The sequence below is a fragment of the Sebastes umbrosus genome, chromosome 12, assembly GCF_015220745.1.
Source record: "Sebastes umbrosus isolate fSebUmb1 chromosome 12, fSebUmb1.pri, whole genome shotgun sequence".
Taxonomy (NCBI): Eukaryota; Metazoa; Chordata; class Actinopteri; order Perciformes; family Sebastidae; genus Sebastes; species Sebastes umbrosus.
Window position 1 is genome coordinate 7,619,891 of NC_051280.1, and position 14,807 is coordinate 7,634,697.

A 14,807-nucleotide genomic window follows, 5' to 3' on the forward strand; every position below is an offset into this window, starting at 1 on the left:
CAACATAATGCCAACTAGAGTGAGTCGACTCTTTACTACCCTTATGACTCAGCCCTGTGGTGCACCTTGGATACACTTACACCACTTTTATATATGCAATAAAACCATCATCCTTCTAGAACATTGGCCATAAAGCTATGCCCACATACCACATCAAAAACACGCCACACACAAACACTTTTCCGTTGATAAACAGGCATTTTTATTTTCATTTCCCCCTCTCCCAGATACACAGAGCAGTTCTGCTCAATTTGAATTATTCATCTCATACAAGTCAGAAAAAGAGACAACGGTTAGGTTGACAGCTCCGATAACGCCACAGCACAGAGATGACAAAGCAGAAATAGCTTACAAGAAATAGCTTTTTGCAGAAAAGGTGGTGCATGAAATACGATAGTTAGGATTAAAGAGGTTTAACATCACTGTGAGCAAACATATATATCTCTGCTTTCATTTCTCATGTTAATAACTGTATTTTTTTTCTACAGAGTTAAGTGTGGATGTGTTTGTCTTCTTCTTGTTCTCGTCTTTTCTTCTCCACCTCCTCTTAACGGAACTGAAGTGGACTCACACGCAGACCGATCACATCTTTGCCAATCTCAGTCGCCTTGAAAATAAGATGACATTAAAGGTTAGAGGTTACAGGGGCGAAACAATGAATAACGATTATTCAGTGATTAATCTGTTTTGTTGTTTTGTTGTGCATGGCTGACCAGAGTCCCAACCTACCTGTGTGACCCTGCAGATCTGGCTTTTGTACGTAGGGCAGTAGCAGGCTCCAGACAGAGGGCACTTCTCAACAGGACGTCCACGGTACAGAGGAACGAAGGAGGCAGCGCACAGGTCGAATGGATTGTGGGGGTCGTAGTTCAACTGGTGGGCGTCTGTCAGGGTCTTCTCACAGGCTGCCAAAATCTTGCGGGTCTGAATGGTGGTGAGAGAGATTTAGCATGAGTTAAGAGATGAGAAACTGTATAGTGCTGTCCATTTAAAACTGAAAATACTAAATGAAGCTGTGAATGTCGCATAACCAACCTGCTGTGCGACATCCGGCTTGGGCCCCAGCTCGAGCAGGCGACGGGCAAAGCTGGCAGCCGTCTTGAAGTTACGCAGTTTGAAGAAGAGGTTCAGAGCTGTGCGCAACACCAGCACCATGTGGACCGGCTGGAGATTACAGTGGGTGAAATAAGCAGCCATCTGTAGGGAAAACACACGCATACATAAGAAAGTTAAGACTTAGGAATGAAATAGAAGTATGAATAACGATCACTTAGTAGACACATTTTGGCGATGGTCAGTCTACAACAACAGCGTTTGACGTTCAATTAATGTGACGTCAAAGCCACAGATATTTACCTCACACAGCCTCTTCTGCTGGTCCAGCGTGTCTTTAGGCAGCTTCTTCCTCTCCGTCTCCATGGTCAGACCCACGATGTACTCTCTGCAAATTGTGATCAGCTGCTGAGCCTGAAACACACACAGATCCCAATCACACAGGTGACCCCAACACATTTATATATTTTACTTATATTTGCCAAATAAGCAGCCCCACATGGATTTGCGTGATAAATTGCAATGATTTGTGCTGCATTTGGAGATTTAGGCCCCGTCTACAACTATACAGATATCTTTAAAAGATTTGGGTCACAAAGAGCCAGAAACACAAACAAAGATTACTGGCTTTTTTATGTGTTGTTAGAGCTGCTCGGACTAATCACCGGAGTAACCGGAGGCCAAAGCAGGGAAAACATTAAACATGTCGAGGCCGAACAATGATTGAATGTGCTATTGGACGATTGAAGGCGAGGTTTGGAGCACTCAGAAGGGCTGTGGACCTGAATGACCTCCCTTTTATCATTTATGCATGTAAAGAGACAGTTGAGGACAGCAGGGTGATGACAGGAATCCCTCACCTCTGCAATCTCCTGCTTGTTATCAACCACCAGCAGAGGTACAGACAGCAGGATGACTCTGAAGCGCTCGACAGCTTCCTCAAACCGCCCGGACGTAGTCAGCTGGTAGCACTGCTGCAGGCGGGCGATGAGGTCGGAGAGGCGCAGGCCCACAGCAGGCAGTCCTTGCTTTGCACCACAGTCCTAAAACAATAATATTTGTATATTTACATTCGTTAAAAAATGTGATTAGAAACAGGAAAGCAGGAAGAGATATAAGCAAAGGGTAAAATAAATGGAGAGTATATCCGCATTAGTGACACACCTAGAGGAACACATGCTGATTCTTAGTAAGACATGACGAAAAAACTATCAGCTGTACCTTCCAGTTTCTCTGCGGATGGCCACGGAGACAGGGCAGGGAAGGCAGCCCCAGGTAACAGGTGCGGCCTCTGGACAGTGTCTGCATGAACAGCGACTTGTAGGGCTCGAAACTCACAACTCCTACCTGGTCGTGGAGCAACTGTGGTACGGAACAAGAACAGTAAATGTCAGTATAATGCGTGAATTAACATTACAACACTGTCATCAAATCGGTGCTTGGCTAAACCTCAGTCAAAATTTAAAAAACAATTAAAAAAACAATAGGAAATCAATATCACATTGTGTACATACTCTCATAGCAGTTTCGAAAGAGCCAGCCAGGACGTGGTCTACCGGCAGCTGAGAGTTGTTGCACCACGTCTGTGTGGGACTCATGCCCTTGGTCGGTGGGACGAAGAAGCCGTCTTCTGCTCCTCCACCTGCACCAGCCGGCATGTCCTGATGGTTGGGAGACAGGCATTGTAATTTCAACATTCACCATCCTTTTACTGTAGCAGAGCCCAAAAATAACTTTTTGTTAGCTTGTTAACTTAAAAAGAGTCAGGATCACACCTGATGTGAAATATATCAACACTGTTGTTGTGTCTAGTGCAGTGTGAGTTGTGTGTTTTGTGTGTGTGTGTGTGTTTTATTGGTGGTGGGATTTGCAATGATGTAGCTGCTCTCACCAGTTCTGGAGGAAGGTCCAGGTCTTCCTCCACCTCCCAGCCTCCTCCCTCCTCTTTCATGGCCCCGTCTTCCCCTAATCCTTCCTGGGCATCCATGAAGCCATCTAAGAGACAGAGATATATCAATTTATACACAGTTGTAGTATTAATGATGTGGTTCACTACCTTCACTGAAAGGTCAGGTATAAAATATTTTTCTAAGTTGGGCTGAATTTACCTTCATCTAGCTGGAGCTCAGCATCGTCTCCCCAGCCCTCGCCTCCTGGGGCCTCCATGTCCACGTCGGCAGCCATCTGACCTGCCTTCCCTACAGCAGAAAAACACTGTTGTCACTCTGGCAAAGTCGATTTCCACAACTTATTCAAGTGATTTAATCTTTTATTCTGACTTTCAACAATTAGAAAACACTTGTCACTGGTGTGTAATAGCAGAGCAGCTTTGCTAAAACGTTTTGTACCTTTGTAACATGAGCATGTGTCGAGACTGATGACTCACCCTTCGCTGCAATGGCTCCCTCGAAGAAGCCCTTTGATACAGTGAGCAGAGGCCAGTTGGTGTCCAGAGGGTTGATGGGGGGAGAAGGCTGCAGCAGCTGTGCATTGGGATCAACCTCTGGCACCTACAAGACACAAGATCCATCATTATTTTTTAATCAAAATTACGTGTTTGTGCTACACTGGAAAAAAAAGAGATTCAGATTGCATGTCATGGTTGTCCATGTTGTGTGTATGAAGGTGCGGAGAATGTTTTCTTAACACACCGTCTCCTTTTCTGGGTCAAAGGTCTCCTTTAGTGCCTCAGCCTCTTCATCCAGCCCATGAGTGGCTGCAGTCAGGTAGGCCAGAGACTCTGGAAACATGAACGCAAACAGTTACACATGTTGGTTTCTCGTTCCATTGTAGCCTTGAGCGGTATCAAGTTAATACTGTATACCAGGGTATTTAGAAATACCAAAGGTATGATTTTCAATACCGTCAAAAATACAGACGACCCTCTTTCTATCAAACTGATACGGAGATGCTGCAGGGTTTCCACCAGTGTGTTACAAGCCTGTGGGACTAAATTGACTCCCTACTGGGACTAAGCATGTATTGTTAAGATGTTTTTTTTTTTCTTGCTCAGCACTAAATACTGTCACTCTATATATCCCGGTGAAATGTCAGGAAGATATGAAAAAATAGATATCGCCTAAGCCTATTCCATTGTTAACAATTTAAAACAACACATATTTTTAGAGTATGGTGGAAATTAAGATGATATGATCTGAATATTTTTTTAGGTAGGTGGTTAATTTCTATTCAAATAAATACATAACCAAAATAACAAATCATTTTAATTGGTTCTCATTCGTTACATTGCACAAGCCCACCAACACCAGGGCTGCTGTGTGCAGGTAACAAGTTGATTAAGCCACAATTTCAACAGCAAAAGCACAGTGGAAAGAGATACGTGATGCAGGTGCCACTTGAACTCACTCTGTCCACAGTTCTTCAGGATGCGGACCCTCTCACTGACATCTCCCAGGTAGAGAGCTGCTTGGTAGTGACCACTCATGTCCTTCCTGATCTCAGCTACAAACAAAGAGTATCAGATATAAGTTCACTGACATACAAGACACACAAACCTCCAACCAAATCACCACATCTTTGTTCATTAAAGGATTTTTCAGTCTCCATCTCTCACCGATCTTCATCATCTTGCGCAGCTTGGCCAGGTTGCCAGTGATGAGGTAGAGGAAGGTGAGCTTGTCAAAGTTCTTGGTCCTCTGGTAGCACATCTCCACGACCTGGTGGTGACCCTGCAGCAGTGCTGCTTCACCCAGACGCTCCCAGCAGCTGCGCTCATCCAGGGCCTTGGCTGCCTCCAGAGCCACCTGAAAGTTTGGAGAAACTGTTTTAAAAAAGTGCACTTGAACCTGACTCTCATGCAAAAATGAACCAGACAGCAGAGGGAGATGATGATGATGAGCTGAAATTGTTATTAAGCAGATTTTGGCTTATCAGAAAAGACGGCAGTATCATCAACATGTATGTATGCCAATGTGCAAAAATAGTGCATGTCATAAATTAGAGACGGTGTCCTAGTTATACAGTTTGTTCAGCAGCAGCTCACCTCGATGTTTCCACACTCCAAAGCCAGACTGAAGCGTGTCTTCTCATCTTTGACAAAGTGCAGCGCCACCTCAGGGTAGCCCTTCTTCTGCAGGTAGGCAATGATGGACTGGCCCACCAACTTGGCATTACGCACCATGTGGAGCACCTGGAGGGACAACGACAAGAGGAATGATGTCAAAACCAAGTACAAAATTAAAGAGGTAAAAAATGTCTAGTCAAAATCCTTTACAGTCCACATTACTTTCCTACACTGTTGCACATTAAGTACAATATTAAAAAGAGTGATGCGGCAGGTGCAGTATACTCCAATGATTCATTCACCACAGACCCACCTCATCATATTTGCGGTTGACCAGGGCCAGTTTGAAGCGGTACTCTGTGGGGTCGATGGTGAGGACGCGCGGCCTGCACTCCCTGTCCAGGCAGTAAACGCTGTTCCCTCTCACACGGGTCACATAGATGGGCAGGTCCAGGGTCCTGATGATGCCATGATCACTACAGGGAAACACAATGAAAGCACCATGTTGATTGTTTTCAAGTCAGCACACTGACACACAATTAACAGCACTATTTTCTTCTTTTCACATATCATAGCATATATAAAGTTAAATATGTGAACAAATGAAAGCAGCACAACCTGACATACCCAACATAACATGTGCTGCTGGTTGCTTTGCACTATAAAAAATGCTTTCATCTTTGAAATCAGGTCAGTGAAGACACTGAGCGGAAAAAAAAAATATGTGCCCACCACCAATCTGGTACATTTTGGCTTCATTCGTCAACATTTCCAGTAATTAGGCTGCCATCTCAGCAAGATCTTAAGCTGTTCTACATATCTAGTTTGCTTATAAAAGTTAAACTAACAGGTTGAGTGTTAGGATCTGTGGCTGTGGCCTGTACAAGGCGGAGACAGTTTACCCGCCTGATAACGTTAAATGAACACTGCTTTCCTTAAGCAGCACATACCCAGAGGTGAGGGCGTATTTGATGTGGTTGGAGGTGGTGTAGATGAAGACTCCACTCTCGTCCCAGGCTCCACTCTTCACTCTGATGTTCTCGTGAATGTTGCACAGACTCTCCAGCTTACGGTTGCAGATCATGATGGCTGACGGACCAAAAAGAGAGCAAAGGAGATTTAGATTTTAGACCGATTTTGTCTTGTTTTTTAAGAAACGCCAGATATAAACATCAGATTTGAACTTTTTGTGGTCAACAGCATAATGACATTAGTGGTCTTGTTTGAACCAATCATCATTTATCAAGTCTAACTAATTTAGATGCCTTTCATAAACTGCTTAATGGTGATTTACCAACATTCACAAATGAATCTTTCACAAACTAAATCCTTACAACACAGCATCCTCTCTGCAAAAGTGACTTGGACTTTTAAGCACAATTTGATGCAGAAAAATTAATCTTTTGAAGTTACACAAATATGTTTGTTTTGCTGTACTGCGGTAAAGTGGACTACAGTTATCCCCAGAAAATGATTTTACCAGCCTCATGATAAGCCTGTTTCAGAGCCTCAGCCCTGGCAGCTCAAACCAGTTTAGAGTACAGAATAAGATAAAGACATTGTGACTACGTGATAAGTATCCTTCTCTATACATGCAGATATCCATTTTATCTACCCACCGTGTTTAGCCAGCAGAGCCACGTGGCTGGTGTCAGCACTCCACACCACGTACTTGACCTTGGCGATCTTAACGGTGGCCAGAGAGCGTTTCTGCTGCACGTCGAACAGCGTGACGCCATCGGCATCGCGCAGCAGCAGCGAGCCTGTCCCGGCGTAGAAGATTTCCTCGCAGCTCGGCACCTGAACTTTCTTCACAATTTCATTCTTCAGGTTCTTGATCAGCAGCTACAAAAGGGAGGGAGATGTTATTAGATGAGCTGATATCAAATAAAGACTGAAAGTCATTTAAATAAAAAACGTTTTTCAAATGAGTCAACAAATTTAAAAGGTAAAAACACAAATACCCCTATAATAATAATAATAATAATAATAATAATATTAATAATAATGTGCAATTATCTATATCAAAATTAATGATACCTTCAAAATAAAAGTGTAACTTAAATCTTTGGTTGAAAAATTTAACTTTTACTGACAAAAACCCTAAAATTAGCTTGATATTCAAAATTGGCATTTTTTTTGGCGTAATGCTCATCACAAATTTAACAGTGTGATTTTAATAAATATTATACACAAAAAAGAAAATTATTTTGCAGCTACTGCAGCCTTTATAAAGCACTTTCAATTCAAAAACTTTATATTTTATATAATAATAATAATAACAACTTCATATAATAATATAATATTTAAATAAAGAAGTCAAAGGTCTGATACAGTCTAATATCTTTGACTCTGGCTTTCATCAATCAATCATCTAGACCATGACTATTCTTCACAACAATTAATATCAAAATATAGATGCTAGAACAACATTTTGTCACACATTTCCAAATTTTACTAAGAATTCCCCAATTGTTCAAGATGAAACACATTTTTCTAAACATTTCAGTACTTTCTAGACCTGCAGATGGACTTACAGAGTGCATACGGTCCAGGACGGCAAACCTGTTCCTGGCCACCCAGACTGCAGTCAGACCAGAGGACCTCTTCCCTTCCGGTGCTGAGAAAAAGAAAAACGGTAAGTGTTATAATGTAATAATCATAGAAGGAAAGTGTGAGGAAGAACAGTATAACTTTAGTGAGTTGATTCTTTACCATCAGGGTTCTGAGAGTCGCTTTCTTTGGGAATAGAGTACAGGTCATAGGTGCTGTTCTCCAGGTTGGTCGCCCTCTGCAGGAGGTAAAGAGCATCACATTAAATATATGGAAATCAATGACTGTAGATACCAGTGAGGGATTAACACGTGTGTGTGTGTGTGTGTGTGTGTGTGTGTGTGTGTTTTGCTTGAGAGATACTAACAGTGCAGAGCAGGACAGCGTTCTCAGCAGGGTTGTAAGACATGCTGAACACCGGGAACTTAGACCCACTAGGACAAGAAAATATATAAAATACAACATGTTACACACACACTAGTATCCAAATACTTCCAACAAAAGTCTGTAATCTGTCAGAACGAGGGTGCGGTGGATGCACAACCACTAGAAATGACCGACCTGCGTAGCTGCATGACAGCAGTGTCCTTGCTGCTGTTGAAGTCCAGCTGGCGGAGGAAACGGTCCTTGACGTAGTACAGCATGTTGCCGTGTACGGCGTATGCCGGGCGCTCACGCTCCAGCTTGAACACAATCATGCCGCTGTCATGACCTGAAGGACACACAGACCGTCTTTCAGTGTTATAGTATACATAGTTACACACCTTATGTTTAAATGTGAGTCCCTCTGCTGCAGCAGGAGGAGGAGGGCCAATTTTACTGAAATGGCACTAAAGCACAGAAATGTATTTTGATGTAGGACATTCTCTTAACACCAATAATGAAGTGGATATTTTGAAGCAGGAAATCAGACTCCCTTTGACTTTGTTGAATGTGTAGAGATGTACACCACCTACCAGCAGCGAACAGGTTAAGGTTTGGGTGAGCCCCCAGCACCCAGAAGCGATCGTGGTCCCGGCGAAAGGTCTGCACTCCGGTCCTCTTGGACATGTCCCACACCCGGATGCTCTTGTCCTCAGAGTTGGACAGGATGAGCTCCTGGCGCGGGTGGAAGACGGCGCAGGACACGTTGTTGTAGTGACCGCGGCACGTATCCAGCTCCCAGGCCTTGGATTCTGGACGGTGGGAGAAAGAGACAAGAGAAACGTAAACACTGGGTATGAGTGGAAAAATAGACAGTGATCACAAGATATAATCAGTTTAAAGTTCAAATCAACATATTAAAAATATAAATCTACACTGTAGAGTCACATGAGGGAGTAATGAACAAACAGAAATATGTAAAGAATTGGTGCAAGTTTTTGAAAATGCAGTGAGGAAGACGGTACAAGTGGAAACAAGTGAAAGTCTTTCAGTGCATACAGGACTTCATATTACGTTTCATTTATAGGGATGTGACTACAAATTGATCACTTACCATTGTCAGCCAATAAACATACAGTTTACTGCATAACCCAGCAGTAATTACATTGAAGATGCTATAAAGTACCAAATTAAGCATTTAATGATGCTGTGATGAAAAAACAGATGCATTTAAGCATTATGTGTTGTTGTTAATGATGTGTCATCCTGGTTGAAAAGCATCATTTCAATTCTCATCTACTTTGATAATGGACCCTTGCTTTTATGTTTTAATGTGAGTGACAAAAAAGAAAATGATTAAATGTCAGTTATAATGGACACTGGGCAGCAGCTTGTTGATGAACATTAACTAGTGACTTCTGCGTCACTTACCATTCATTCTCCAGATCTTGACCTGCCTGTCGTCGGCTCCAGACACAATGAGAGGCATGGTGGGGTGAAAGGCAGCCCAGTTGACCCCCCGGTCGTGACCCTGGACACAGACACACAAAGTCTCGTCACACAAATCCAAACAAAGATCCAACAGCAGGGCCGAGGACTGAAGGCTTTCTGAACACTAAGTTTCCAGTGAGCACAACAGCTTTGCCAAGTGAACAATTTCCACTCAGCTGTCAAAGTTGAAGGATGATTCACTCAAACAACAACATATCAGACTGAATCAGTCATGTGAAACTCAGTGCTCACCTCAAGGACATGCTTGACAACAGCATCCGAGGCACCGAACAAGTCAACGCCAGAGATGCCGCGCACCTCCGTCTCCACGGCGCCTGGAGACAGGTTCTTCTTCCTCAGACCTGGAACCAACATTCAGGGCATCGCGTGCAAGGAAGGAGCCATATTCATGTTACACAAGGCACAACCACAATACAGAGGAGGAAGAAAAACAAGGAACAAATTATTAAAATAATGAAATATGAAGCAGTATCATAGGAGAGGAGGGGAATTATAAGGAGGGAGAACTGTTGGACTACTGAACACACACACAGGGTAGAAACACACAAACACAACATCTGCTCTCTCATTCCCCGCCAACTTGAGTCTGGAAACAATCGTGTCTTTAAGAGTAAGATTGACTGGGTTAATGAATCACTCGCATACAGAAGAAAATCCTAATAACTAATTATGATTTGATTGGAAAGCAGTGAAAGGTATCGATTACTTCCCAGACTCAAATGAAATCAGGAAAAAAATACAGAATAAAAAAGTATTGAGGAAGCACAGTTTGCATTCATGATTCCTGCCCATTAAAACAATGTGGTGAACAGACAGTTCAACAGCACGGAGAGATGACACAGGGGGAAAGAGATGGCACTAGGAACCCATGTGCAGGTGTGGATGTTTCCAGGGAGAGCATGGGATAAGGTGGGCACGTTGGCTGATGTGGGTGGGTGGGTGGTGATGTAAAGACGTGCTCTGATGGGGCGTTGGATGTCAGTATATGAGTAGTTTTGTTTTCTTAGATGCTCGTGCATGTTTCTGTACAGTCACATGCAGAGTTAATAGAATCTGACATATAACAGTTATGGGTTAGGAATGAAGTTGGTAACAATATGGTGACTTTTGCCACAAGAAATATAAACATTGTTGTATATTTCATGTTATATTTTGAGTAGTAGAGCCAGCCGTGCAAATGTCATGCCAGGAGGAATATAAAAACATTTCAAAATCAGTACTGAGGAAGTTTATAAAAAGACAAGTTTTCAAACCAGTTAGTAGTTATGGTTGTTTTCTTGTGATGCATTTTATAGCAATGCAAAAAAGGGTAAAATGACAGTATGGGAAGCAGTATGGACTTCCTATAATGAAAGTATGAGTGCGAGGTAACACTTCCTTTCATGCTAAATGGATGTTGTGGAAGTAACACGGTGAGTCAAACGGGAAATTTCGACGCCCTGCTGATGTCATAAGCTGTATGTATAAATGCAATCATGCTCTATGCCAGAAAATGTAAAAGCAAATGAATGCCCAGGACAGGAGACAGTTACAGAGCCATATCTTACGCATGTTCACATGTAAGAAAGTGATAGTAGATGTGAGTCAATTAATGGTTTGGTTAGTGAGAAGACAAGAAACAGAAAGCAAGAAATACATCAACAGACATAGATTTTAAGAGCATGCAGAGGCACAGAAACACCTCTCCCATTTCCTTTTATATTCTTCTTACACCTCTGATGTGTAAACCATTTCTTCATTCAGAACACATATTTACAGTGCTGTATTTCATTAACAAATACCACACTATAAATTTGTTCTGACACTACATCTATTTCCTGAAAGGAGAGGTGTTTCTGCAAACAGCCCACAGAGATTTGTCCTACAAGTAGGAGAGGAAGAAGAGGTGATACAGGACTGTAATACATCCTGCTCCTGCTTCTTCCTTGTCCTCCATACCACTCTACCCTCCCACCCTCAACCCAGCCCGCTGTCCTCTGGTCAGCCGTCCCCAGGCCCTCACCGGAAATATCCCACACGCGCACGGTCTGGTCCAGACTGGCCGACACCACAAGGTCCTCAGCCGGGTGGAACTGGGCGCACATCACATAGTGATTATGGCCAGTCAGCACACTGTGGATGAGGAGGGAAAAAAGGATACATTCAGAATCAGTACACAGGTCATCTTAATATTTTCAGGGTAATAATAATGATTATTACAGTGCTATCCCTGAAAGTTTGTTAAACAGTGGCTGGGTGGGTTGCATGATATGATTTGTGCAAGATATGAAACCAACATGAAGGCCCAATGTTTCATTCTTTTATATAACTAAACAATAACTTTTTTAAATTGTGTTTATCAGTTTGAAAATCTTCAGTGCGTCTTACCAGACGCAAGTCCTGGACTGCCAGTTCCAGATGCGAATAGTCTGGTCATCTGAAGCGCTCAGAATCCAGGGGTACTCCTACAGAAAGGGAAATGGTTAAATTCATTCATTCATTCATTTCAGATTTTACATGGACAACAAGATACAGAGTCTTTGTCAGTATTTATCTTGAAATCAGTGATGAAATAGATAGGAAGCAGATGTATTTTCAAGTGGCAGAACAACTCACATGGTGGAAGAAGGTGGTTCTGATGTAGTCGAGGTGTCCAAGGAGAGTGAAGAGGCAGCGTCTCAGTTTGTAGTTCCACACCTGGTTAAAATAAGAATATTTACTCAGCATATACATGTATAAGGTATTGATGTAATCTAATAATTATATGGAATATTAATACAATGGACCATCATATCTCTGACATCTAATGTAATTATTTGGATTTAAAGACTCCTGAGTAGATCCTTTGATTGGCATCAGGTAATCTTATTTTCTCCAACTTGTCAGCTTCATGACATTTAAATGAAACGAAGTCTCACCTTGATTTTGTAGTCATCTCCTCCAGACACAAACAGAGGCTGCTGTTTGTGGAAGTCAATTCCTCTCACGGGTCCTGTGGGCAAAAGCACATCAATTACACCACATTATCTATCAAGACCACAGTGTGGAAGTTGAACTTATAATGACACGACATCAGCCACATCACCGCCTCACCATCATGCTCGTCAAACTTGTCTATCAGTGTGCACATCCGATAGTCCCACAGCTGGATGACTCCGTTGTGCAAACTTGCAAGAACCCATGGCCTCTTGGGATGGAAACTCAGGCCTGAATAGAATAGAATAGAATAGAAAACTTTATTGTCATCGTATTAAATACAACGAGATTCACAGCTGCCACTTCTGGTCAGTGCTTTAAAAACAAATACTTGACAAGACTAAACGAGGCAGATAAAACATATAACAGGTAAAACACACACACAGTTATAAAGCAAATAAAACAGGTGAAGTAGATGTAATAAATAAATATAAACAGAAGTGTTACACTAGAAGTATAAAATATAAAAACATATGTAATGTAAACACAGGTAATTGCACTTGTAAAACATGTAAGAAAAAATGTAAAACAGCTCATCAGCTATCTCATAATAGATCAGATGAAAACAGGCCATTAGACTTCAGAGGATGAGAAGCCAGCTGAGTATCTGTCATATATAGATCAGATGAAAACAGGCCATTAGACTTCAGAGGATGAGAAGCCAGCTGAGTATCTGTCATATATAGATCAGCAAGGAAACCATGTTGAAGGTAACGTTAGCTCAACACTGTAACGGTAGTCAGGCTAGCTAGATGAACACCGTTCAACATCACAACATGTGAAAACAAGACGTGACATAGTATGATTCAAGGTTAGAGTTTGTGCTACATACACCTCTTAAAACAAGCAGTTCATTCATTTACAGACATAAACAGATAAACAGCAGAGCGAGGACAACGTCAGCTAGCTAGCGTTAGCTCCTAAGCTAACTAACTCTTACCTTTCACACGGGCCGACTTCGTCTCAAACTTAGTTAACATCGTCACTTGACAATAGTACAAGTGGTAATGTTAATGCTGTGATACAATATAACTCCCCAGGAACAGTAAAAACAGGTAAAACACCGCAGACAGATGGAGTCAGGCGGCCTGATCGCCTTCCACCGTTTAGCCGATTCTCCTTGTTCCTGACACGTAGCTCGTTTTGTCTTCCGGTTTGTGAACAATAAAGTTGTGCAGTGAAAATTTTGACGCAGAAAGCGCCACGGCGGCGGCACATAGAAATACAACACATAGAACTGAACTCCCTGTATACACTCTATGGGAGCCCTGCTGACTGTATCATCATAACTACTCTAAATAGTCTTTTTCTACAGTCTGGCTTGACAAGACCATTTACTGCAGACTATTAAAGCTATCAGTCTGTACTATTGAGAAATACAACAAAGTTAATTTAGTATCTGATTAGATTCAAGATTCAAGCCCTCTATTGTCATTGTGTAGTACAACAAAATTAGATTGTGACAATCCCATAGGTGCTAATTAAAAGATAATACAATAATCAAAAAGGAAAAAAAGAGATATAAAAAATAAATATTAAAAATATAAAATATAATATAATATAAAATATAAAAATACAATATGTATATTGATGAGATGACAGTTTTGCCAGATTACTATTTTTTTCTGAGCATTTTAAGGCCTTTCAACCCATGTTGCCTTAAAAGCTCCATTTAGTCGTTTTTTATAGAGCTTTTAATCATATCACATGATTTTCAAGTGATCTATAGGTGCTCACAAAAAAAGGAAACTTTAACATCTACAATTCCATGACAACTGACTTGAGTAGACTCCATCTGCTGATGAAGATCATGCAATATGATCAAAAGCTCCATAACCTACAACCTTGTGGGGAGATTGTTTTCACAACTGCTGTCTCCCAGGTCAAGAATGAGCTGCAAATCTCTCAGCTATTCCTATATTATTAATACTACCAGAGGTGGAATAAGTACCCTTAACAAAATTAGGTCTATTCAAGTGTGCTATTAGTATATGTCTTTTGAACTTAAAATAAGAGTATACTTTCAGTTTACTTTTTATGTACTTATCAGAGATATACTTAACAAAAGTATACTTAAGCACATACTGACAAGTATACTTAAAAGTCTAAGTATACTTGGCTTATACTGACAGTGACAAGTAAACAGAAAAGTCCAAGTATATTTGGCTTATAGGCCTACTTACTTAATCTTTTGATCAAGATACACTTAAGAAAAGTATAATTAAGTATTCTTGCCTTATAAGCCTACATAAAATAATACTTGGCTTGTAGTTGTGCTTACTTTATGATAGAGTTGCCTATTAAAGTGTGTGAGAGTTCGTAAAAGGATGTTTTGATATGAATTTAC

At 41.5% G+C, this 14,807-nt stretch overlaps 1 protein-coding gene across 1 annotated transcript; it reads right to left on the reverse strand.

Annotated features, from left to right (window-relative positions):
• Positions 1-178: 178 nt before the first annotated feature.
• On the reverse strand, positions 179-13,609 carry copa (COPI coat complex subunit alpha). Its single transcript, XM_037786775.1, has 30 exons — positions 13,401-13,609; positions 12,578-12,691; positions 12,403-12,476; positions 12,101-12,181; positions 11,873-11,949; positions 11,508-11,617; positions 9,737-9,846; positions 9,425-9,524; positions 8,587-8,805; positions 8,192-8,342; positions 7,998-8,064; positions 7,793-7,868; positions 7,615-7,697; positions 6,697-6,922; positions 6,028-6,166; positions 5,391-5,553; positions 5,057-5,203; positions 4,628-4,817; positions 4,420-4,515; positions 3,705-3,793; positions 3,440-3,563; positions 3,162-3,251; positions 2,945-3,048; positions 2,568-2,714; positions 2,275-2,415; positions 1,914-2,096; positions 1,357-1,467; positions 1,036-1,197; positions 730-924; positions 179-607 (listed from the first exon to the last, which is right to left on the reverse strand). The coding sequence occupies exons 1-30, from the start codon at positions 13,438-13,440 to the stop codon at positions 548-550; spliced, it is 3,669 nt and encodes a 1,222-aa protein (XP_037642703.1). The 5' UTR covers positions 13,441-13,609; the 3' UTR covers positions 179-547.
• Positions 13,610-14,807: the final 1,198 nt, after the last annotated feature.